The 25710-nt window shown below is 43.2% G+C and overlaps 10 protein-coding genes across 10 annotated transcripts; 5 read left to right on the plus strand and 5 right to left on the minus strand.

Annotated features, from left to right (window-relative positions):
• Positions 1–1182: 1182 nt before the first annotated feature.
• EAE98_009310 (uncharacterized protein) lies at positions 1183–3454 on the plus strand (the record flags this gene model as incomplete). Its single annotated transcript, XM_038956931.1, has 5 exons — positions 1183–1251; positions 1312–1527; positions 1579–1682; positions 2019–3221; positions 3271–3454. The coding sequence occupies 5 exons, from the start codon at positions 1183–1185 to the stop codon at positions 3452–3454; spliced, it is 1776 nt and encodes a 591-aa protein (XP_038806698.1).
• A 392-nt stretch (positions 3455–3846) lies between these two features.
• EAE98_009311 (uncharacterized protein) lies at positions 3847–5614 on the minus strand (the record flags this gene model as incomplete). Its single annotated transcript, XM_038956932.1, has 4 exons — positions 3847–4300; positions 4352–4854; positions 4911–5201; positions 5258–5614. 4 exons carry the CDS (start codon positions 5612–5614, stop codon positions 3847–3849), a joined length of 1605 nt encoding a protein of 534 aa, XP_038806699.1.
• Positions 5615–6039: 425 nt separating this feature from the next.
• Positions 6040–7707, minus strand: EAE98_009312 (uncharacterized protein). The gene is made up of 2 exons (XM_038956933.1): positions 6547–7707; positions 6040–6497 (listed from the first exon to the last, which is right to left on the minus strand). The coding sequence occupies exons 1-2, from the start codon at positions 7672–7674 to the stop codon at positions 6459–6461; spliced, it is 1167 nt and encodes a 388-aa protein (XP_038806700.1). The 5' UTR covers positions 7675–7707; the 3' UTR covers positions 6040–6458.
• Positions 7708–7904: 197 nt separating this feature from the next.
• Positions 7905–9481, plus strand: EAE98_009313 (uncharacterized protein; the record flags this gene model as incomplete). The annotated part of the gene is made up of 2 exons (XM_038956934.1): positions 7905–8319; positions 8376–9481. The coding sequence occupies 2 exons, from the start codon at positions 7905–7907 to the stop codon at positions 9278–9280; spliced, it is 1320 nt and encodes a 439-aa protein (XP_038806701.1). The 3' UTR covers positions 9281–9481.
• A 168-nt stretch (positions 9482–9649) lies between these two features.
• On the minus strand, positions 9650–10377 carry EAE98_009314 (uncharacterized protein; the record flags this gene model as incomplete). The annotated part of the gene is made up of 2 exons (XM_038956935.1): positions 9650–9864; positions 9918–10377. 2 exons carry the CDS (start codon positions 10375–10377, stop codon positions 9650–9652), a joined length of 675 nt encoding a protein of 224 aa, XP_038806702.1.
• Positions 10378–12135: 1758 nt separating this feature from the next.
• Positions 12136–13920, minus strand: EAE98_009315 (uncharacterized protein; the record flags this gene model as incomplete). The annotated part of the gene is made up of 3 exons (XM_038956936.1): positions 12136–12296; positions 12407–13747; positions 13893–13920. The coding sequence occupies 3 exons, from the start codon at positions 13918–13920 to the stop codon at positions 12136–12138; spliced, it is 1530 nt and encodes a 509-aa protein (XP_038806703.1).
• Positions 13921–15254: 1334 nt separating this feature from the next.
• On the minus strand, positions 15255–18251 carry EAE98_009316 (uncharacterized protein; the record flags this gene model as incomplete). The annotated part of the gene is made up of 1 exon (XM_038956937.1): positions 15255–18251. The coding sequence occupies one exon, from the start codon at positions 18249–18251 to the stop codon at positions 15255–15257; it is 2997 nt and encodes a 998-aa protein (XP_038806704.1).
• Positions 18252–18500: 249 nt separating this feature from the next.
• Positions 18501–18707, plus strand: EAE98_009317 (uncharacterized protein; the record flags this gene model as incomplete). The annotated part of the gene is made up of 1 exon (XM_038956938.1): positions 18501–18707. One exon carries the CDS (start codon positions 18501–18503, stop codon positions 18705–18707), a length of 207 nt encoding a protein of 68 aa, XP_038806705.1.
• Positions 18708–20482: 1775 nt separating this feature from the next.
• On the plus strand, positions 20483–22837 carry EAE98_009318 (uncharacterized protein; the record flags this gene model as incomplete). The annotated part of the gene is made up of 9 exons (XM_038956939.1): positions 20483–20496; positions 20583–20611; positions 20745–20867; positions 20926–21419; positions 21476–21785; positions 21848–22273; positions 22326–22432; positions 22486–22585; positions 22644–22837. The coding sequence occupies 9 exons, from the start codon at positions 20483–20485 to the stop codon at positions 22835–22837; spliced, it is 1797 nt and encodes a 598-aa protein (XP_038806706.1).
• A 2117-nt stretch (positions 22838–24954) lies between these two features.
• On the plus strand, positions 24955–25336 carry EAE98_009319 (uncharacterized protein; the record flags this gene model as incomplete). The annotated part of the gene is made up of 2 exons (XM_038956940.1): positions 24955–25133; positions 25303–25336. 2 exons carry the CDS (start codon positions 24955–24957, stop codon positions 25334–25336), a joined length of 213 nt encoding a protein of 70 aa, XP_038806707.1.
• Positions 25337–25710: the final 374 nt, after the last annotated feature.

Genomic DNA, 25710 nt, shown 5'->3' on the forward strand with positions numbered 1-25710 from the left:
GACATAGATATTACATATACTGTAGTGTACCGGGACGCATTGTGCCGAAGTGTGCTGTAGAAGCCGTCATGAGCGAGTGTGTTTGTAGTTCCTCCTTCAGATAGGATGAAAAATATCTAAACCACTACCTGGTAGAGATAGAATCCAAATGGACCGACCATATGAAATGGAACAACGACGATGCGCGAGACCAGTTAATTTAATTTCAAATTCACGCCGCAATCAATCAGGTCCGTAGAAAAGGTAAATATATGATAAAATGAATGGTAAAGGCTTCAGAAGTTGTCAAGTGAGATCATGCTTCATTGAAGCGTTCATTCTCTTCCTATATGTTTGATACTTTGTATCGTTCATCACCAGCCTTGATAATTATTGAAAATTCAGAGGAAGAATTTTTTAAAAGTTGAAATGTATGGGCCAAAAATGATTAGCGTGGCGCTAAGCCTGTTTAGCTCTAAGTCATTCTTCACCCAGCGAAACGGTCCTCTCGAGAGTCGAGAGCCTCTCAGAAATTCCCTCTAGGTAATACGATGCGTATATGACAATAAAGATACCTACTAGGTAGGTAGTATTTCTATGTACATATTATATATATATGTTTATATATATGTAACTAGTATGTTAATGAGATACCTCTCACTCAAGTCCCACCATCATTTCTCATCAAACCCACCAGCCTGTGTAAATTCTTATATACAAGTAGTTTTAGCCGTCTAATGGTCCAATATCCTCTCCGATCATGCGCTTTTGTGTGTATGTCGGAGGGAATTTGAATCGCCATGATGGAACGACGGAGTGTGAAATATAGTGAAGCTTTCAAAGTCCATTCATCGACTCACACTATTAAAAATATTTGAATATACATGTATATTCGCTTTATATTCGCTTCCAACCACATCGTGAACGTGAATGTACGCATTGCTCGAATTGGGTAACTTCTTGCTGACTGTTCCAAGAATTCTTGCTTACCTAATGCGTCAAGCTCAAATTTCAGCCTCACCCATTCGTTCCTTTCTCTACCATTTCCTACAATCTACATCAATTGTTTCTCTGCATTAATAATTTACACTTGAAGACTTTGTTAGACTCGAGACAATAAGAAGCCACATTTCTTATTGTATAATTCTTCTTTCAAATACACTTTCCATCCAAAACTTCATCACAAATAACGCGACGATTATTATGGCTGACTTTCATTATGGAGGGACGGATGAGGAGTCTGCTGAGATCAAGAAGCTGAATGCTGAAGTTGTAGGTTTATCAATGTGCTTCTATCGATCGCGCGTTTGCTGATCGGTGCTCTATCTATAGCTCGAAAATACGGATAATTTTGAGAGTTGGGAGAAGCTTGTCCGCGCAGCGGAGACTCTGGAAGGAGGTTTAAATCGTAATTCAAGTCCACAAGCGATTGCGACAACTCGAGATTCTTACGATCGCTTCCTTGCGAAATTCCCCCTCCTGTTTGGATATTGGAAGAAATATGCAGATCTGGAATTCTCCATAGCTGGCACAGAAGCTGCTGAGATGGTAATCAAAGATAAACTGTAAGGCAATGAGTTACGTGCTGACATATTTTAGGTCTTCGAGAGAGGTATCGCCAGTATAGCAACATCTGTGGATTTATGGACGGATTATTGTTCCTTCAAGGTTGAGACAAGTCATGATCCTGATGTGATCAGAGAGTAAGTATACTAGATGCTTTCCTTCCCTTAACACAGCATCTGCAGCATGGTCATACAGCCACATGAGCTACGTTCGGAGTTTTCATGGCTCACAAACGGTGAGAAATGCCAAAAAAAGCTGCTCATGTTTGACTCTTCTCACCAACATGACCAGGATATCTTTCTGCTATCACAAGTTCGCTTTTGTCCCGTATCACTCTGCACACATTGTCGGCACGAGGAGGATATGAATATCATTGCATTTGTGCACACTGCCCTTCCCGTATTTGCACTCCTTGCCACCTTTCCATTCCTTCCCTTTTCAAAGTATGAGGCGCATCTAACATTTTATATTAGGCTTTTCGAGCGTGGAGCCGTTGCCGTGGGATTGGACTTTCTTGCCCATCCTTTCTGGGATAAATACCTGGAATTTGAAGATCGACTGGAAGCTCAAGACAAGATATTTGCTATTCTGAACCGAGTTGTGAAGATTCCTATGCATCAATATGCTAGATACTTTGAGCGTTTTCGCCAATTAGCTCACGCTCGTCCATTGCTAGAGCTTCTTCCGGCCGAAACACTCGAACAATTCCGTGCCGATGTTATTTCCGAAAGTACCGGCTTCCAGGCCGGTCCAAAGGGAGAATTGGAGATTGAACGTGACATTAGGACCAAGATCGACAATTTCCATCTTGAAATTTTCGCTCGTACACAAGCGGAAACCACAAAACGTTGGACGTACGAGTCTGAAATCAAGCGTCCTTATTTCCACGTCACCGAGCTCGATAATCAGCAACTTTCAAATTGGCGCAAATACTTGGACTTCGAAGAGGCTGAGGGTGATTATACCCGTGCTATTTTCTTATATGAAAGATGTCTAGTGACCTGCGCATTCTACGACGAGTTCTGGTTTCGCTACGCCCGGTGGATGTCATCAAAGGAGCGCAAGGAAGAAGAAGTCAGAAACATATATCAAAGAGCAAGCACAGTCTATGTGCCAATCAGCAAACCCGGGATTAGATTGCAATACGCCTATTTCGAGGAGGTATCTGGCCGCGTCGATGTTGCTAGGGATATTCATCAAGCCATTCTGGATCGCATGCCTGGTCATGTAGAGACCATAATTTCTTGGGCTAATCTTGAACGCCGCCACAAAGGCCTTGATGCCGCAATTGAAGTCTACAAAGCACAAATCGCTTCAACAGAATTAGACATTTATTCTAAAGCGGCTTTTGTTGTTGAGTGGGCCATTTTATTGTGGAAGATTCAAGGATCTGTCGATGAAGCTCGTCAAGTTTTCCAGAAGAATACACAATGGTATCCAGAGAGCCGTCATTTCTGGACAAAGTACATGGAATTTGAGTTAGCACAGCCAACTAACTCAGCCTCGGAATCCGAGCATCATGAAAGGCTCAAGCAAATTCATAGTGATATGATCAAGACATCCATGAGGTTGGATACAAAGAAGGAGATCAGTAATCTATACTTGATGTACCTAAGAGAAAGAGGTTCCAAGGAGACCATGAAGGAATTTTTACAGATTGATCGCGAGCTAAACGGGTAAGCATCCTTTTCCAGTACTATAGAGTACCATACTAACAGACGATAGACCTATATCAGTTCAACCCGACTATGTTAAAGCCACTGAGTTGGGAAAGGCGACGGCAAACGGAACCATTCCGGGTGTTGACTCGGCTTCTTTACTGAAAGGCGAAGTCAGATACACTACGTACTTTCAACAGCGCAAGCAACCACTAACTGTTGATCCGCAAGGCCTCGCATCTTTCCATTAGATCGTTGCATTGCCGCTTGTGAGAATCATCAGTGTCGTCGTCGGGTCTTAATAAGTTCGATCAGGCAGCGTGTACAATAGTATCCTTATCAGCCTTGCGATTGGTTCGGAATGAACTCATCGACCTTTTCTTTTCTTCTTTCTCCTTGAATGCTGGATAAATATAACTTAGGCAGCTTAATGATTAGAGGAGTGGCGGTTTTGGGAATACGTAAAGATTTGCCTACATGGTTTCCTTTTCTTCACATAGTTGTTGATAGATAAAAAGCAATTCTTCACCCATCTCTTAGGACAAGATGTATGCACCGTCGTGATTATCATTGATCGAAGTACCGTCTACCTCTGATTGACATACTCTATTCTCTACTATCTTCTAATATGCACTCCTCCATCTCAGTAAACATACCTGAAATTAGGATTCTCTCTATCCGTCAAATCATCAAAAGCGTGCACCATGTCTCTATCATTAGCCTCTCTAACTCCTGCCTCTGCCAACTCATCTCTCTTTCTGTTTTCCCTCATCAAGTGCCATCTGAGAAAGATTAATACTAGGAGCAGTAACGTATAACAGCCAAGATGGGTAGCGAATGCGATAAAATAGCGTGGCGCATCATTCTTCAGGAAAACTTGAGGACCAACTGCATTTCCTGCCGCCCAACTTATAAAGTTTGCAGCTACGACGATGGTTTTCTTAGTTTGACCAGCGACATTACGGGACATGAGAGTCAAGGAAAGGGTGGCAGTGGACCAGAAAGAGAGCGTTAAGTAGTAGGAGATTAAAAGGCCGACTTTGGTACTGAAGTTGGTATTGCGGACTGTCATGAGGACGATAGTGCCGATGAATGAGCTAAATATTGGGATTAGAATTGTGGCGGTCATATTGAATAGGTTCACTTACGGTAAAAGGTAGAAAGTCATGATTAGAATATTTTGGTTATACTTCTTCACCAAGAAGTGACTGGATAGTAACACGATGATGATGTAAAAGCCCAAAACCATAGCCAAGAGCTGCGTTTGCAGAACGGTAAAATTAAACCCTGTGATGATGATATTTGCAAATGCGCCCAGTCCGCTCGTTGGTAATGTCGTGCATATAGCTATTAAACAATAACAGTACATTTGCGGATCGGTAAATGCGTCTTTGACGTGCTCGATACGGAATTTGCGGTTTTGCATGCCCGTTTGATTGGGGCGGACCCGTTCAACCATGAGTTTTTTGTCGGCTTCGCTGAAACACTTGGCGCGCATGGGGGAGTCGGGCATCCAGAATAAGATGAAGAGCCCCCAGAGAAAAGAGAGACAGGCGTAGGCGACGAAGATCGCTTGCCATGATTTGAGAGGGCCGGATTTGAGAAGGGTGAAGCAGTAGGCAAGGAGTCCGCCTACAATTTGTTGAGCACCCTATATTCATCATCGTTAGATACATTCGAACGTATTGGGATTGGAGACGAGCATACATTCATCATGTACCAGTATATTACAACTCCTGCTTGTTCTTCTCTTTTGTACCACATACTAGACAAAACTACAAAGATGGGCTGGCAAGCAGCTTCGAAGATTCCGAGAAGAGTACGAGCCACAACCAGACCTTCGAAATTATGGCAGAGAGCATGCATTGAGAGTATTATACTCCAAACACAAACATTTATACCCAGATATTTGGCGATCGGTACACGTTGTATAACCCAGTTGGTAGGGTATTCTACTACTAGAATACCTATGTATATACATGTTGTGAGCCATGGATACTGTTCCTATATCAGCCATTGCTCAAACCTGAGAGGGAAAATAGATGGATAAATACCTGTGAGTCGGATACATTAGCATCTTTTCTGATGCCCATGATTGATGTGAATGCCAAAGTTCCTTTATCAAGCGCTTGTATAAAGTACGTCAGGATCATGATAATCAATACTCGTCTATCGATGAGCTTCTTGAGTCGTTTATTCTCATCATCGCTTATATGGATAAGCACATCGCTGGTATATTTAGCAACTTCAGAATCGACACGCCCATAATCCATATGATCTGGCTTGTCAGGTCCTGCATAGAGCATATCTTCGACGTGGGATATGTCGTGATCTGATTTTGGATTGGGATGAGCCATTCCCTGTGCCTTTGGCTTTTGGGCCGAATCTTCGATGGAGCCAGCCATGTTCATCTCGGATACCGAATTGCGGGCTCAGTGGTGAAAGGGATAAGTGAAGTGAGAGAGAATAGAACTCGCAATATCCCACTTTCTGCAGAGGTCATGAAGCTGATATAAATACTGAACATCCCACGCAATCTCGCCCGCTTTGGCCGCATACATGCATGCATCTTCATCCATCGAACAGGCCGGAGCGAATTTATCCATCCCATGGGGAAGCAGGAAGTTGTTTATGGGGAAGTGGGGTACCTGGTCTTCAACTTGGCATCAAATCCTCGGGGTATCTCGAGGGTATCTCGCTTTCAGGTAACCGAGACGTGGGGTACATAAGCTGCTTTGACAATCGGTTATACACGAGCACCAAACAGAACACCGAATACAGGAAGATCTCCATTCGCCAAAGAAACAGATAAGCAAGTATGTAGATGTGGAGGTGAGTGAAGGATGCCAAGAATGTATTGGCAAGGGTAGCAGCTCAACTTGTTAATACACACGAGCACTTCTATGAGACCGAACCTGCTGCGCTGTGAACAAAAAAATGATCAGCTTCTCAGAAGAATCGTGCAGTGTCCTTGCTGTCTCTTGAGCCTTGTCACGAATCAATGTATTTCAATCTTGATATCCACAGAAGTGAAAAGTTGTGTCTCGTATTGCATCTGGGTATCATATCTTTGTGAAATTCTAAATATGCCAACAAAATCCAAATCATTTTCTTTCTGAAAATATGCATAAAATTAGATCAAGCGATGTTCAAGATAGTTGCTATTAGCTGATATCTAGTAAACTCTTCAAGAATCATAGCCCCAATATAACGGTTGAAAGAAGGCAGTTCGGTAAAGTCGTTGCTTTCATTATATTACCAGCCCTTTTTCATAGCTAGCTGGAATTTGTATGCCTAGAAAAATTAGCAAGAGATTCGAGTCCAAAAATTGGACAATACGTACCCAAGTCGTGAAATCATCTTTCTGCCCCTCCCAGTCTTTGATCAACAACTCAACTGTAGCAAAACCAGTGAACCAAGTCTCATCCATGAGCTTGTCAATTGCAGAACTATCTAATTCATAGAATGCACTTGCTAGATCATCCGTGAGGTTTGTGATCTTCTTCATTCTTACAAGTACCTCATCTAAGCACTCCACAATTCCTGGATCCTCGGAGGATTTCTCCTTCAGTTGTGTAGGTAATTCAGGATGTGGCAGGTAGGGAAGTGTCTTGAACCTTCTCTTCTCGACCGCTTGATACATCAGAATTATAAGTCTCAATCTTTTGGTCGACGACTCGAGCTTTTCGCGAATCTTTTCCGGGTCGTCCTTGGGTATATGTGGTTGGGATCCAAAGAGATCATCCACAATATCTTGAGGGTCTTTTCTTTCGTCATCTTCATCACCACTGTTCTCATCCTCATCCTCGTCATCTGATTCTTCCTCCGCCCATGCTTGCAATTCCTCGAGCGCATCTTTCACCAAATCTCGATATTCTACAGCTTTCTTCATAGCCAATCCTGCTACACCCAAAGTCTTCAAGCCCATGACAGAATCACAGGCATCCCATACAACACCTGTCGAAGCCAAACTACCCTTCCCACTTGATTTTCCCGTTCCATTCTTCTTGTCGTCACTCAGAATGTTGCCATCTAATGGAATTGCTTTGATCAGAGTCGATAACTCCGTCAAGACCTTATCTACTCTCCATTGCAGCTCTTCACTCATAGCCTTAGTGTATTTCGCAGCATGGCAAATTTCGACGGCAGATGCCAGGCCTGGCAAAGGTCCCGACACAAGTTCTCGCAATACCTTACTGATTGCGGAAGGCGTAAAAGGTTTATTGATAATCAAAAGAGACAACTTCGTCGAGTGTGCTTTGATTAAGCTCGCAGAATCATGGGCAAGATCGATAGCATTGACATCAGCGTGCTTGGGTTGCTCTTTCTTTTCAGACGATGACCCCTCCTCCTTCGCATCTTCTGGAGCTTTTGCCGAAGCTTGTAGTTGTAAAATCAAATTTCTGATGTTTTCGACAGTAGATTTTAGAAGAGCCAAGTCATCGCCGGCTTTCTTTTCGGTGTCGGCCATGATATTGTTGTTGTGGTGCAAATCCAACAGTTATGACGCTGAGAAATCTGAAGCCTGAAAACTATTTTCTTGGTGGGGGTTTCCGCGCGAATCCCATAGGTAGTGTGACGCGATATTTACCCCTGTAATGCGTCGATAAGCTTCAAGCAACCACCAAAATTCCCTTTACCATCCCGATAATAATGCGCTGACACCTTTTTCGGTCCAAACTTGGACGAAATAAAAAAAAAATGTCTACACAGGAAAAAGCACCATCCAGAACTCTGGTCATTGACAATGGAGCTTACACTATCAAAGCTGGATTCTCATCTCCAGAATCCACGGATTCACCGCGAATTATACCCAATTGTATGGCCCGCGACCGCGAAAAGAAGGTCTATATTGGATCACAACTCGACAACTGTAAGGATTTTGGAGATATCGTCTTTCGTAGGCCTGTCGAAAAAGGATACCTGGTGAATTGGGAGGCAGAGAAGGAAATATGGGAGCACGAATTCTTTGACAAAAAAGCGCCATTACATTGCGATCCAAGAGAGACGGGTCTCATATTGACAGAGGCACCCAATGCGCTGCCAGTCCTGCAAACAAATTGTGATCAAATGGTTTTTGAGGAATTTGGCTTTGCTAGCTACTATCGGTGCCCTGGTATGTGGTGATATGTATAAGATATGTTTTGGTTGCGTATATTAATGAATATCTAGGTCCAATTCTCAATTCGTATAACGACATTCAAGGGATCTTTAAAGGGCCAGCTCGAGATCCATCACAGCCTCTTCTTCCCGCCGAAATAATACTTCTCATCGATGCCGGATATTCTCATACGACTATTACACCTGTGCTGCGAGGGCGCCCTCTACAATCAGCGATCAGGAGGTTAGAAGTTGGAGGCAAGCTCATGACAAACTATTTGACACGCTTAATATCTCTACGCCAGTATGATATGCGCAACGACACTTATTTGGTCAATGAAATCAAGGAAGCATGTTGTTATGTATCAAGGGACTTCAATGGAGATATGGAGAAAACATGGAAAGGAACTAGAGGAGACCGAAGAGAAATATTTGAGACGGGTGGTGGAATAGCGAAAGATTATGTTCTACCGGATTATCATAATCGGTCTCAAGGTTTCGTGCGAGATCATGATCCACTACAAGCAGGAAAATTAAAACAGCTGACCAAGGGGAAGCTGGCAGAAGCTGCGGAAGATATCCTGACCTTGAGAAATGAAAGATTCACGGTCCCAGAATTACTCTTTAATCCATCGGACATTGGTATGCGACAATCGGGCATTGCTCAACTAGTCATGGAAAGTCTTTCTGCTTTACCAATGGGTCTATGGCCAGCGCTTCTTGCAAATATCATTGTCGTAGGAGGCAGCTCAAAGATAGAAGGATTCATTTTGAGACTGCAGCTTGAGATTAAGGCTCTTGCTCCAGCAGAGTGTTACGTCCGTTGTGCGAGACCAGAACATCCTATTATCAGCACTTGGAATGGTGGAGCAGAATTGGCGAGACATCCTGATGTCTTGAAGAAGCTGTCAGTAACGAAGCAAGAGTATGACGAACACGGAAGTGCCTGGGTCGCAAAAAAGTTTGGAGGCAAATAAGGAGCGTGTTTAAGGTACAATACCCGTCTCCAAACGTACGAACTCGAGCCTTTTTGTCCAACCAACCTTGATGGGCAGTCTCACCTCCTTTCGGAAAATATTGTGGTAACTACGTATACATGAATTGCACCAAGGCGAACAGAACAACAGTCAAAGTACTTTACACAGTTGTTGCTATACTTAGTAAACCTCAAATCGCTAGACAGTTTCCTCAAAACAATAACCAAAACGCCAGATTGTATCGCGTATCCCATCCACCAACGCCACTTCCACACAACAACGAAAAGACATCTACTGCGAGTCAATACCATGGCGAGTGAGATTCCTAAGGGATTGATCACTTACAATCAAACTACTCTGGAACTCGCATTACATTTTCCCCCTGCAAGCTGCTAGGCAGGCCGCAGATCCAATTATACTACCGGTGCCTACTTCTGGTATAGGTGGAAGATTGAACCCTGCCGCTGGACTACCAAAAGCCGCAGCTATTATATCCGGTGGCAATTGTGCAAGTCCATTAAGAATATTCTGTGTGCCTGCATCCTCCGAATTCAGCGCCGATACAAGAGTAGCCTTAGTGCAACCTTGATTCTGTTCAGCATTGATTGTTGTCTCAGTTCATAGGGACAAACAGTACCTAAATTTTGCATACTGTGAATACTTCCTCTCGGAAAGATTGTCATCTGCCATGGCCTCAGTGTTTGGTTGACAACCTTCGCTCCGTTTTCCTCAATCATCCACGTCTGCGTCACACCCTCGACTGCCACTACAAAGTTCGTGCCTCGTGGGTGGTAATGAGGAGGTAACATTCCACATGGTCCCAAGTTAATCAAAGCCATCGTCATACCGTAACTAGTCGAAGCAGGGAATGTAGCAGCATCAGCGTTGACGACGGCACCTGGCGTATAGGTGTAGTGGGGCTGCGTAGTAAAATCAAAAAACCAGGTCAGGTTGTTGTTTAACAAAAAATTCATTTTGTCGAGCTGGGTAGAGGCAACTTTGATCTCGCCATCGAGGATAGAATTTATCGTTACATCGATGCACTGAATAGAGGTCGCGAGTATGCCTAGCGAAGCAATTGCGAGTTTTGGGAACATGATATTGATTGGAAGTTCAAGCAACTGATTTCAAGTGATTAAATTATTTCCGAATGTTCGACGGCAGACTGCAGGATCAAGAGCGGATGCGGTGCGATAGAAGATGCTGCAGTGAAACTAATCAGGAATATCCCAAGATCTTTATACATGACCCGGCCATTCGGTCATTGCTCCATGAATGAAACAAGAGACACAGGTTAGAGCGCCACTCCTTGAGCCATTTGATTGTTGTCATAACTTCATTTCCGCTGGCTTCTTTTTGTGGCGTGTGATGATGGGAATGGAAGATCAATGGTCTATCAATGTGCCACTGAACGTGGTGGCATGGTACGATTATAATTAACGATAGGACGAGCGTTACGTTCTTGAGACAGATCCTCATCTTCTCTGGGATCTTTTATGACTTCAGCTTGTAGCAGATGCGGAGAATGTATAAATGAACAAATAGATACCCATGAGCCTGCTCACAATTCTATCATGACGCCCTGTACACTTCACTCGAGTGCAACTTTCTTTCTTCGTCCAATACATTTTGCCTGATGGTTGGAACTTCGCAATGTTTCTTCGAAGCTCGGAGTAGATCACCTTGAGCTCATGTTCTTTCCTTCCAGATATATCAGTACCTATTACTATGAATAAATGCATGCAAGTTCTTTAGCATGGAACATGGTTTATAGCTTTAGGTGTATTGTGCTTCATGTCTTCAATTTCGATAGTTTGGCACTTCTTCACAGCATTCATTGTAACTGCAAAGCATACCCATTGGACTGTAATCACAAAGCAAACATCGATTTGTGACGAGCATGTTCAAGGAGCCGTTTGTAACAGAATTTTCAGTATGACAATCTAGAATTCTATCTCAACTGGGTACTCTCTCTCTCCTTACTGATTCCTCCCGCGGAGCAAACTTCCCATATACATCTTCCAACTATATACCTGTTCGCATATTGGCTCTTATCCATTCATTTACCACCTACAACATACTACCACATACCGCATACCATATACCCCATCCCACATATTCCCCACACACTCCCCATCCCACCCCATCCCATTCCCACCATCTCAATCCCAATTTACATAAATTTACATACATGGAGGTAACCCATCAATCCCAAGACACAGCACACAGTAGAATCGAGATACCTTAGGTACCTAGATACTTACCCATACATATTAATCTTACATATTAATCTTACATATTAATCTTACATGAGCAATCTTCCCTTCCCTTCCCTTCCCCACCACGAAATACCACGAAATACCACGATAGGATATCGAGAGTAGAGACACTGTACATTTTATACAAAGTACCTAGGTATGCATAGTATAGCTCCTTTCCCCCCTCCCTGGAGAAATAAGAAAATAAGCAGATACATGGAAAATATTATAATAGTATGATAAGATGCTGTAGATGATATGGATGATATGGATAATACTCGAGTATCTAGGTAGGTAGATGCAGTGTTATAGAATAAGAGGTAGGTACCTACTTATACACACAAGAGAGATGATCCATCTCTCGGATGAATCTCAAGACGAGTGAGTGAGTGCGTATCATGTAAAGACATCAAGTGCAATTATTAGGTACTCAGAAGTCATGTACGAAGTCGTGATCATTTCCCAATGAGCGTGTACTAACTAATAAGATATGCTAGATTTAAAATATGATTAACCATCTACAATCTATCCACACCATACACACCAGACAAAAATTACCCATATCAACATCACCATCTACTCCTCCCCATTAAAAATCTACAAATTGGCTTTTACCCACAATCCCAATTTCTCCAAGCCTGGATGTCCATCGTACAAATCCCTTTCAACCGCTCTGGCATTAACATGTTTGGGACCCAACTCACTGACCTTCTCCACGCCTAGAAGTCTCATGCAAGTTTCCATTTCGGCTTTCAGGACTAGTAGATGTATGTATTAGCAAATTTCCCAAATTAATTACAATAACTTTTTAAGAAATGAAGTTGGAAAGTAGACACTGCGTGAAGAAACAAATCAGAAAAATACATACTCTCAAACGTTCTCTCCACGCCCTCTGGACCACCAGCCCCAAGACCAAATAATGCAGCTCTGCCGACCCCCACAGCTTTAGCTCCAAGACATAAAGCCTTCACTACGTCTGTACCCCTCTTAATGCCACCATCAACCCAAACTTCTATCCTGCTGAGAACCTCTGGGCAGTATTTTTGGATCTCAAGGAGTGTGTGAATAGCAGGTGGTGCTGTATCTAACGCTCTTCCTCCATGATTTGATAGAAGAATACCTTTGACTTGTGGTGCGTATTGGGATGCTAGATATGCATCTTCATGGGTCTGGATACCCTTCAAGACAATTGGCATTGTAGTATGTTTAGCCAACCACTGCAGGGTAGATTTCCAAGTCAAATCTGCGGCTGTTCCCCAAAACAATTGTTTACCGACCCCTCCTTTGCCAGCCGGCGGACTGTTATCTTCCACATTTTCCTTGGCTTTTACTCCCGAAGAAACAGGTAGGCTAGCTCCTACATCCCTTTGTCTCTCATCATGTTCTCTCTTTCCCGGCACTGGCGCATCGAGAGTCAAAACGATAAACTTATACTTATCACTCATAGCATTAATCCTTTGCAGCATAGCTTCACTCTTCTTCCTATCATTTTGCACATACAACTGCCAACCGAAAATCTGCCCTGGTAGTGAGCCCTCTACAATTTGTTCAGGGGTCATGCTCGCATTATTCGACACAATTTGCACAGCACCAAAGTTCGAAATTCCCTTTGCAATGCCCTGTTCACCAGCCGGATGGGCTAATCTTGCCATTGCTGCTGGCGATACAAAGATCGGCAATTCAACTTTCTGTCCCAGTATCGTGGTGGAAGAATCACATTTTGTGCAATCGACAAAGACTCGTGGTCGCAGGAGAATCTGTCGATATACCGCATTATTGAAGCTTTTCGACCAAAGATCATCTGCCGCTGAATAATAATATGACCAGCATTTATTTGAAATCTTCTTCGTGGCCAATTGTTCAATCTCGTCGAGATTAAGAAGGGTCTTGACATCCGCATCTACATCAATTGCATCTTCATCGGTATCTTTTGAACCCGCAGCTTCAGCAGGAGAACTCTTTGTTTTCTCTTCAATCGGTTGTTTTAGTTCCGAAACATCAATCTTGCCGAGGACTTTGGAGGCGTCGAGATTCTCTTCGAGGGTTCCGGGCGGATGAATCATTTCGAATTCCTCGGTAGCGTCAACGTTACCGGCGAGACTGAGAACGATTTTGGATCCGCCAGGGTGATTGGGGAGAAACTCCGTGACATCGTAGACGGTGGAATTGATGCATACCCAGCAGGATTCTGGTGTATTGTGGGATGAGACTATGTGTTGCATGTGTTAGTTTGACGGAATGCATTCTCGAAACGGGTGAAATGAGACGAAATAGATTAAAGCAGAGATAATTGACTAAGGAAACATTGAACAGGAATCAAAGACAGTAGAGATGAGTGGAAGAAATGACTATACCTTCTGAACCCTTAAATGTCTTCGTCATGTTGACACAACCTCGAGGTCTTTTCTACAACAGTCGCACAATAACAAATAGATGCAATCCTTCTATCCTCAAATATCCCGTATACCTATGGAAAAATAAACAAATTACACAATATAATAACAATGAATGAAATATAGGTCGGTCGGTATGCACAATCCAATCACTGGGACACCAGACACAATTAATATAATCCAAGATGAAATAACAGAATCAAGCTTCACTTGCAGAAAGAAGCATTCCCCAGCGATTTCGGCCCTCTTTAAACCGGAAGATATCATGCAGTCCCCATAAATCTGGGGTTCAACGGAGAAAAGGTAAATAGTGACGATGTGGACTCCACTTTTTTCCTCCATCGTTACGGAGTACATGATGGAGAGCGAATCATGGACTGCGATTGGTAATCCCGTTCATGTACGAGATATGAGTTAACAAGATATCAACTTGGGGAGACGCGAAGGTTTGTCTGTTTCTAGGTACTAGGTATACATGGTGTCTTGATGAATGGTGATGTGATATGATATTAACAAGAGTAATACAAGAGAGAAATTATAACCTACAGTACCTACCTCGCCTGGGTACGTACCCAAGTATATCTGTCTATCTTGAAGAACTCAGAAACGGTAAAACTAAGGTGTGAAGAATAGAAACGTCCTCCTCCCTCCACTTATGTTTGATCATGTATTACAATTATTACTTAGTGTAATATATTATATACTACACCAATATATCATTTATGAATTATATCTAGACGATGCAAATGATCTTTCCGGTCTCCCAAGTAGCGGTGAATGAAGTTGGTTCATGGGTGAGAAAGAAACATTAGAGAGCATGGAATAAAAGCTATCAAATTATTTCACAAATCATTTCATTCTAGAAAAGGAAAACGTCGACATCTATGGTTATAGTAAAAGGGTATCACAGTCTTCCTTCGCTTCGCTAACTACCTAGCAATCCTAATTTATCTATCATACAAGTAATGGTATCATTCTCCATCGTTGACCTCGCGCAGCGTCTTCACCACCCCAAAATCCCAATCCATCACATTCCAATCCATTGTACTTCTATAACCGTCAAATGTGGATCGTGAAATCTTGTGTAGGCAAGTTTCGACCATACCGTTTAAACTCCTTCAATGCTCCATTCACACTGTATAATTTCAATAGCACAAAAAAAATCCATTCGCTAAAAGACATCGCGCGTTTCAAAATGGCGTGGCAAAGAAAGAAAAAAACGCCTACAAACCATGCTGTGTATAATTGAAGTCGAACGATAAAACACCAAAACACATTTACAAGAGCTTCAGTAACCCAAGAGCTTTGATTTGATGAGAGGATTTATGGTCTCCATGGCTTCTTGGGATTACCTTTGCTATCAGTTGTAGATGTGCTGCTGCCTCTGTTTGGTGCGGGACTATCCCTGCCAGCCATTTCCGAGTTTCTGCCTCGTGGGGTGGGAAGAAGGCTTATCCTTCTGCTGGTAGCTAACGAGCTAGCAGGTCTTCGAACTACCGGGCTGCTAGCTCTGGCTTCATATGAATATGAAGGTTGCATCGAGGAGCGACGGTTATTGCCTGTCAGATTTGACATGGAAGACTTGCTAGCCAGAACACGGGGACGGGAAGGTGAATTGACTGATAGGGTATGTTGAGAGTATGGCCCAGGGGTAGAGAGGTCACGTCGTACTGTTCGTGAAGCCGGTCTATTGCCCGAAGGAGTCGTAGGTTCTCGTATCACTGGAGAGGCTGTATTTCCGCGACCCAGTGGGCTTCGTAATGGTATCTTGGAATCAGATGTATTGGACCTAGTAGACCGATTTGATTGGGTGGAACTTGGTGTTGTGACACTAAGAGGTTTGAAACCATGGCCAATAAGTATATCACTGGTATTAGTGCTGGTATTCCATCGAGGTCGATTGTCACTGGGTGTATTGGAAGGTCGGGGGAGTCGACCAGTTGGGGTTGCAGAGCTTTGTCGGGGAGGGATAGGGGACAGGGAAGCTCGACTAAAAGATCGAGGAGGTTGTCCGACACTTAAATTTCTTCTTGATCCAGCCACACTACTTCTGCCATTGGAACGTATCTTTCCATTCCTTGCGGGTGTTGTTGGGTCAAGTTTACTACTTAAATTTGACATAATCACTGAGGATGCTGGCGAACTTCCTGGTGTGTCATTGTTCAAGCTTCCAATGGTTGAGCGATCATTCGAAACCATACTCGAAATTGAATCTCTGAGCTGCTGGTTTCTGCGATCTGACTGGAGTTCTTCAAGTGTTGTGTCCAATTCATTCATCTGATCTTTCAACGAATCCCACCTCTGTTGCATATCTGAGTGTAATCTCAAGATTTCACCATTGACTGTGAGGCGATCCTTTACTCCTTTCTCGATGATTGATAGAACTCTTTCGATGGCTGGACCGTAGTGCATCTTCTTCGCTTCGTAACTTTCGATCTTCTTGCCCATTGTAGCAGGGTTGTTTAGATGGACCCCAGTATCAAGAGACTCCTTCAACTTGGCACAGCTTCTTTCGACAGATTCATACATTTTCTGTGCTTGTCGACCCGCACCGCGGAAGACGAGAACCCAACGATCTTCGCCAAGTTCCCTTCGTAATGATTCAGCATCTTTCTCAAGAGAGTTCCAACTTTTCTCCAAACCACCTCGTCGACTTTCTAGCTCGTCGCAGGCCGTAGGAAATATCGCTTCGGCTCTAGCATGAAACGTAGATAATCTCATAGGTAAGAAGTCCAAAGAAGCTCTCAGGGGCTGCATTCTTGCAAACAATGCTAGGAGGCTTGAATCGTCTTGCGCCATTATCGGTGTAACTGGCGAGTTAGGGCTCAGAGGAAAGGCTGCTGAAGATGTCATACCAAATCTATTATTGGCCTGTAACCTCGACTTAGACGAGGGCGTTTCTTCTACAATTGTCTCGAGCTCTTTGATATCAACTCCGTCGTTGTCGGCTTCTGCCAAGGACTTGTGTCGCTTCTCCTCCATTTCAAAAACGAGTCGCGCCAGAATATCCACTTCATTGCCTATATCTCCCAAAACTGTATTCCATAATTCCTCCCATTCCATGGCAATCTCAACCGAGTTTTTCACAGCCTTGAGATTTCTCCTTATCTTTTCCCATTCCTCAAGGATGCTCTCTACCTGTAGTACGACCTTTTGAAGTTCATCTGCAGGAACCGTAGCAATATCCGGGCGTTCTTGTAAAGACTCGATGGCTGACACGTAAACATTAATTAATTTTTCGAAGCGTGTAATCGCATTATCCACTTCCTCTAACCCTTCTCTACCGCCAGCTGCTGCCCATTCAACATCATCCTCTCCATCTAGGCCAGAGACAACATCTGATGCTTTTGATATCCAACTTCTAATTTGTTCTGCGGCTCCCATTAATGCCTTTGAGGCAGATTTTGAGCTGGGAATTGCGGAAATTTTCGTTGACAACGAGGCTGCATCTGGTAGTTGCAAAGACGTCAATTGAGCAAGTTGACTTGCAAAAGACGCTCGCGACAACGTGTAAATTGAGCCCGCCCGTTGATGACCAAAGGGATTGAAGTAGGATGAAACGTCATTTGAAGACTCGCTGGGTGTTGTCGCAGTTGGCGGAGTATCTTTAGCTATGGGAGGTGGAGGTGTCTCGTCTTCGTGAATAGGAGGTGGAGGTGTTTCGTCTTTGTGGATAGGAGGTGGAGGTATTTCAATCTCTTCTACAGGAGGTATCGTTCGTTCGATGTGCGCCTGCTTTATATCTGCCATTGTTTTCGTGCCATTTCCATTTGTATGTTCTGGTAAGCGATACTTCTGCGAATCCATTCCTATAAGGTCAACATTTGTTGTCATGTCCTGATGACCAAAGTTATCAAGCGAAGGCGTGGACTGAGTGGCACTGTCAAGTACTCGCGTGTCACTAATGTTAATCTCTCGAAGGTTGGTCTCTTTAAAGCTACCTCCAGTTACTTGAGGAGTCAAGAGACCAATGCTGCCACTCCAGGCTCGACCTCGTCGGTGAATATGCGAACTCGTAGAATTAGCGCGGTGGAGGTGATCAAGTTGGCGAATTTGATCTTCAGGAATGCGGCCAATTCGGTCAACTGGTGACGTTGTCGTTGCTGAATTTGGATCGGGATCTTTTCCAAAACCTAACGCTGCAAGTCGAGCAGCAAGACCGGGCGATGGTTTTCGCACAGTTCGTGGTTTTCGTTCGTGATCTTTATCTGGCGTTGAAGGTGTAGAATCGTCGGATTGCACGCCGGGACTCGAAATATATTCCGACCGGGGTCGCAAAAATGTATCGGATCGCGAAAGCGCGTCTTTAAGCACTGTCATTTGAGTGAATTTGGCAATCTATCTTTGGGAATTCATGGATTTTCAAAGGCGCAAAAGCGACTATGGAATATCTCATCTCATTACGTTGAAGGAGATGGAGGTAATGTCCAGGTGGCCGTTTGATAAAGATAGTTCAGAATAACAAAGTTGGGTTTGGGGTTGAGTTTCTGGTACTGTCAAAGCAAAACCGTTAAGTTTAAAGGGGATCCACGGCCTAGCCTCGAAGCTTTCTTATTAAATGCGAAATGAATGAGGTCTTATCAATTTTGGTTTGGTAACAAGGTCCCGGTGTGGTACGGTAACATATTTTATTGGAGAGAGACGTCTAAAAGAGGAGAAGAGGAGAAGAGGAGAAAGGGAAAAGGAGAAGGAGAAGGAGGTGAAGAAGAGGGAGACGGAGAGGGAGAGGGACAAGAAGAAGAAGAAGAAGGAAGAGACAATTTCAATAATGAATGATGATATGATAATTTCACGAACAATAACTTGTCACAATCTTCAATTGAATGCCATGGAATGGATTGAAATCATTGAATCAATCCAAAGAGATTGTGAATTCGAGAGGAGTTACATTACAGTATTTAGGTGTTTGAGGTTTAGGAACTGATTGCTGGTAAGAATGTTTCGCGACATTCCTCTCATTTCAACTGGATACGTATTCAGGACCAATACCTCCAATTACAAGCATAGTAATTATTAATGAGTACCTAGGTACTTAATAAAGTCGATGAAGTTGTTGTACAAAGCGAAAGCGATTGGGGAGAACATCAAGATTGATTTATATTGATTGGATGAGAAACTTCTGGGTCATCCATCTTTCTTTTCCTTACCCACCTACGATACCTAGGTAGGTACTTTTGAAATACTCAATTATTGATGTAGGACTGATGAGTGGATTCTGTGCCTACTAGGTACCTAGATACTTATTACACAGTAAGTACTTGATGAATACCAGTTGCTATCTGTCGATTCATCTATTCATCGTCCACCCAGTGACCCAACTGATTTAACATGTGGGATTCACGAATAGCCTCATTCCATTCCTGTAACTGGGATAGCCTTGCTCTCTTTTATATGAAACGTGAGAACCAGATAGAATGAGGCATCATAATCATATGATGACTAAATTAAGAGAGTTACCTAGTAATAACATTACGGAATACAAAGTTGCTAGCTTCAATCTTTTGTATCAACGAGCGTTTTCGAATTACGGAGGGGGCAGGGAAAGGTTCCAATCGACTCAATAGTATAACCCTTCAGTAGGTACCGGTATGTAGTCATTTACTCTCGAATCACATGATCGTGAAACACAATACAATTACCTACCTACCTAGTAGTAATCTTCTTCAACTCTCCTCGACGCCCATCGGTCCTGATCATTATCAACATGATGAGTAGCGAGGATGGCGAGGATGAATCGGGTCCTTTTTGCTGCATTCGGGATATCTCTGCATTGCATCAGTATGCATTTAAGGGATACCTAGGTAGTAGGTAGTCAATCAGACATCGGACATCAGACATCAGACATCGGACATCAGACAATCACTTTGCAGACCACCGGTGGACTTGTATATCCCAGCAGTCGGAACATCTTCGGTTTCTTGACTTCTTTGCCTTGCAGCGCAGCTTCTATTCTTGTACGATGCACAGCTTCTTAAGGCGGTGGAATCACTTTCACTCGAAGTTCGAGGTTCAAATGCCAATAACAAGTACCTGCAGAACGAACATGCGAAACTGTATACCCATTATGTTTCTTTCGGTCATCAAATACCAAATGTCCTGGACATCTCAAAAAAATGGTTGATTGGAGATAGGTATTGTATAGAATTCAAGACAAATCATGACATTTGACAGGTAACAATTGTTGGTACTACACACCTGATCTGTTGTATCTAGAATTGGTTTGAAAAGATACCTAGGTGGCTCGGTGGATAGGTAGGTACAGAGTAGAGAGAGACCTACTCCGTACCGTACACGAGGTTATCCCCCATGCTCCTTCCTACCCCAGCTTTCTCGTTCCCCACGTCTTCCCACCTTCCTGTAGTTCAGCATATTACTTACTCTATTACTTTATTACTACCTACACCATACCATAATTTCCTGGAGGTCGTGTGTCTGCATTCTATATTCTATCCATTGAGCTTTAAGCAATTCTAAATGCTATTTACAGCCAAGATTTCATATAGCAATGATACTGGTCACACAAGAATATCGAAACTTCCCTTGAATTTTCAATGTCAAGTCCTAGGTAATCGATCTCACCGCCAAAGTTAATACTTAAAACACAAGGCACTGTGTCTGTCCAATCGAATTTGGCTGACGTGCAATCATTAGGTCTTCTGCAATTGAGCAGAACCATATTGGTAGGTGTATATTTGTGAAGTTCACAGCTTCCTACCCTGGCTGCTCGACAGCGTAAATTCATACAGCGCTTGATTTGTTGTCAAGTCGCTTCTCACCATACCCTTCATTTCAGCACCTAACATAACTACTCAGACGACGAAATTAACCATGCGAGCTTTTCCAACTCCCTTGGAAAAATACGTTTTCGTCATGGCTCCAGTGCCCGTTACGATTCCAATTTCCAAAATCAAGTGTGGGTGAAATTACCTGGAAAAAGTAAGCAGAAGTTGAATTGTCACCCCAATGATCCTTATTCACACGTACAATCATTTAGTTGGTTCTGACGACTTTATCGATGAGTCACCCGAATTAGACGAAATATATACAGTGATAGCAAGACGTGAAAGCACAACTACATCAGATTTGACTGCCAATTGGAGTGAAACTCTCCACCCAATTATCTCCACAGGGTTAATCGAGCGGCGGCCATCTGCTACCTCTCGTACTGAAGCTTTTAGAAAGTCTATTTCGAAAGATCAGGAAAGATCCCCGGTGAAGAGGCGAAAGGTAGATGATGACAATTCGTCTGCTTCAAGCAAGCGTTCAGCTGTCAGATCCTACCCAAGAAGACCTGCAAAGAGCGATGGATATCCCACTGGATCAAATACTTCTGGTGAAATGGTGCATCGGCGACCCGTTGATTATGACTTATCTGCAATCTTCCCTCGAGAACTGAATGTCCAAAATGAAGTTGTGGATGACCTATCTCAGTCAGAAATACAGCAGGCTTGCCTTTTGAGATATTTTACAGATGAGCTAGCTGGTTGGGTACGTACAGCCCTCAAATAAAACTCTCCCTTGCTCATACTTATTACTATTTTCAGTTTGACCTCTGTGACCCGGAGCGCCATTTTGCTTTAGTAGTTCCACAAAGGGCGAAACATTGTCCCGCACTTCTCAATGCTATATACACAGCATCTGCGAGATACCTTAGCCGGCTTGAACGGTATAGGAGTAATGGCATGGTTGAATATAACGGAAATCCGTTGCCCAACTTACATATGGAGACTGCTGCTGAATATCACAGCAAGTGTACAGAGCATCTTGTGTCTGTATCAGATAATCTTGATGTCTTGTATGACGAAAACCTACTGGTCGCTTCTGTGATATTAAGATTTTATGAGGAAATTGATGGTTTGCTTTTCCTATCCAACGAAATTAGATCACTTTGACTAACCATGTATATTGTTTTGTAGCACCTTTGAGCGGGGGAGACGGGGCTCCGAAAGGAACTCAAGTATTTCTCACAGCTCAAGCATCAGGAGGTCTTGACAGTAGCCTTCGTAGAGCTGCCTTTCGTGTCGCATACAGACAAGAAGTTCACATGGCATTTCTTAGACAAAGACCTTTTCACATGCCTCTACAGTATCACGAATATCGATCCCTCGAATATGCGGATGATTTTACATGGGCCTATCGAACAATTGTCCATTGCGCTGATGTATTACAATACTGCTACGGCCTGGGCAGTAAATCCAATGGCGACTATGACATGTTAGTTCAGTATCACGAAGGTTGGGAAAGCTTACGTCCACAATCATTCGATGCTTTATACGATAGAGCTGCTGCTGTGAATTCCAGGCGGGCCCTACCTGAGATATGGTATTTATCTGATTGCCATGGTAAGTGGTTCCTGATAACTTGCAATAATGCGATGCTCATCAAATGTAATAGTCACTGCACATCAACACATGGATATCTCTCGAATCCTACTCACAACTTACGATCCACGAATACCTAGGTTGGGACCAGGCCTCAGAGCGGTTAAACAAGACATCGAAGTATTGTTTTCTCATGTATAACTTTGAGTGCTGTACTGATTTTGATCCTCTAGGCACAGATAAACACGATCGTTAAACGTCTTTGTGGCGTAGCAATATCGAACCATAAGTCTCCCTCCGCGATGAACATAGCGTATATGGCTATCTCTATGTGTAGGTCTTCGTTCTCGTCATCAGGTTTGGAATCCAATTAATCACATCCCCTATACAGGCGGCGAACAGTTTACAGACATCGAGGACCGAGGGTGTGTTCTCGAAGTATTGAAATACACTGAGCAACAACATGCATTGCCAACAACACATATTCGTAATAGGTTGATAGAAGCTTGGGAATGCTCGGGATATGTGCCAGTGAACCATGGCCAAGAGGCTATAGAAGGCTACATGGATATCATTGATGAATGATTGTTACAACAGCGCACGGTAGAATATAGATTTGCGTCGGGGTTCCAGAAACTCAAGATATTACAGGTTACTATGGGCGAAACCAGCGTTAACTCCAATAAAAGTTATACTAGCCTTTATGTCTAATACATCCTTCGAAGCCAGTTAAACATTTTCAAATTTTAATGCATTGCTACTACCTACCTACGTAGTCTACCTAGCACCTACTAGGTGGGTAGCAAGTGAAAGACTCTCAATCGCAGTGAGGATAAACAGCTCACGACTTGGATATGCACACCGAATGCAAGGTCTTCTGGGTAGAACATTAGATAAGTACTTTCATCATTCATAGGAGGTATGACGAATACATTGATCACGCAATAGGCAAGGAAAAAGACAGGTATTAGGGAGGTATCCATCAAGGTGTTGATAGTGAGTGACACAAACTTCAAAGGTACCCATCAAGGTGTCAGTTACTAGGTGCTTTTTGCTTCTAAAGGATTATAAAGTTAGACACATCGACTCTATATAATCCTCTTCTCTTATCAAAATTCAAATAAACTTTTTTCTTTTCCGTCTTTGAACCTCGACCCAAGCCATCGATTGTTTGCTATTCGATTCCAGCGCAAATTTTATGTTTCATCGATTATTTTACATACGACCTCTCGTCCAACTAGGTACTTAAGAAGTGAGACTTTGGGTGGGAAGGGCAAGCTTGATCTGATTCTAATTCCTCACGCTGAGATACACTTCGCTTTCGGTACGACTAAGAGGTTTGTTTCTAGAACTCATCTCGTCCGGACCATGCAATCATCTCGAAGATGCTTCAACCAAGACCCATCCACGCACTTGCTCATTTTGGGGCGGCTGTTCATTGCGAAACAAAGAACAGCTTCGCATTATGCTATTACGACACAAAAAATATGGTCACATATAAAACGAATTTCGTTACGACTAAGCAAGTCAAAAAGTTACTTGAACGAATGTGATGAATTTATCTTAAATCGACAACCAAAAACAAGTGGACCCTGCTTCAACCCCCGTCCTTTGCAAACAACACAATTATGTCTCGTCGACGAGCGACCAAGAAGATAGCATACATCCACTGTCTCATCCCCAGGAAATATAACATGCAGAAACTCCTCTCAATGCAAGAATCAATCACTATTCCAACTCATCACATAGTGTGCTGGTCGTCTCACTCGTGGTCTTCGGTCATCGCTGTCTTGGTCGAGATGGCTGGTGATATGATGGAACGACGAGGTGAATACTTATGAGGTTATGTGAGGAGAGGTCGAGAGATGATGCCATTAGTGCTACAGTGGTGTCTGTTAATACCTGGTGCCTGCCCAGCGGCAAGGAAGAAATTCGCGTACCTTGTCTTTGCAGCAGCTGCAGGTGCTTGAGCAACCTTCACTGGCAGCATGAGTGCAGCAAGAGCATGGAGACATGATGAATATTGGTATGTTGTTTGCGGAGTGTGTCGGTTGGTTTTATCGTGGTGATTTGTGTGGATGTTCGTTTGATTGATTGTATTGATGTATTGCTGATGAAAGAATACCAAAAATAAGAGGAAGTAAAGCAGATACTTATACTCACAGATCGAAGCTATAAACTTCAAAGATTGGCCAGCGGGAGCTTGCAAAAACAAGCTAGAGTGCGAGGCATAGAATACAACCGGCGAGTGACCTACGCTTCCAGGTTTCATCCTGACGAATTGAGAAAGGAGGGGTCCCCAAACTAAAGTTAGATGCCATGAATTACACAACAGGCGGAACAAGAGGCAAGTGATCAACCATCATTCGATAACGATTACTCGACGGCGTGGGTGTCCTTCCCCGGAGATCTTGGTCTCACGTTCGTACTTTGCTTTTTCGAGTAACCCGAGAGCATGAATTCATTGACAGTGGGAGGGTGTGGTAAGATATTCTTACACGATTATTGCGCCGATCTTAAGCAGCATGGCCTCACCTGAGGTGACACGACGTCGGGAAATTTCAAGATAGATTCAATGATGCAGCTTGCTCGAAGAAGGACAATCAGTCGCGGCAAAACAGCAACCCGGATAAAGTCACGGAGAGTTTCTCGGATACACTGATGTCAATACGGTACTAGTTCAACACTATACTTCTAAGATAATGTTTGAAGGCAATGTGACTTATCCATTCTTGGGCAGAGATGGCAAGGCTGAGACACTCTGGACAAATGGATGCAATGATAAGATGGAAGATAAGAAGGCTTTAAAGACGTGGCATTACCTTTATGGAGGCTTGAGTCGCGAAGGAATAGAGGTTCAGCGTTTGCGCTGTATGCCAATGTAAGTGTGGTAGGGAAAGCCTTAGAGTCTTGAGCTGACGAATCCTTGGACTTGGTACTGGGATGGGATCAAGCTGGGAGATTGTAGCCCACTCACAAGGCCACGAGGAAACTTTCCCGCCCGCGGAAGAAGGCTTGTGATACTTTGATGATAAGATAAACTAATATAGAATCATAACAAATGGAAAGGAATACAATTGGTAAGTCGTGCAATGAGGATTTACCTGCGCTTACCCCGCATTCATCGCAAGGGGAATAAGTAGTGGGGTAGATATTTATCGAGAGTTTCTCATGTCACCATCACAAAGATCAACATTTTGGAAGCAGATTACGATGAAATATTTGGAGTCAAGATGAAGATTGATTTGATATCAAAGCAAGTTTGAGAACTCCATTCCCTTTCCGTTTCCTTTCCGCAAGAAACCCAGATATCAAAAGCTTTCCATTCCCCCAAGTTTTGCTGCATCAAGTCCAACCCAACGACAATCTTTCTGTATCCATTGCGTACCCGGCTAAATAGAAAAGCGTCCGCCCACAAGATCAAGATGTTTTGTTCGCATCGAAGAGGAAGATTTTCA

This window comes from Botrytis deweyae, assembly GCF_014898535.1.
Source record: "Botrytis deweyae strain B1 chromosome Unknown BDEW_027, whole genome shotgun sequence".
Classification (NCBI taxonomy): Eukaryota; Fungi; Ascomycota; class Leotiomycetes; order Helotiales; family Sclerotiniaceae; genus Botrytis; species Botrytis deweyae.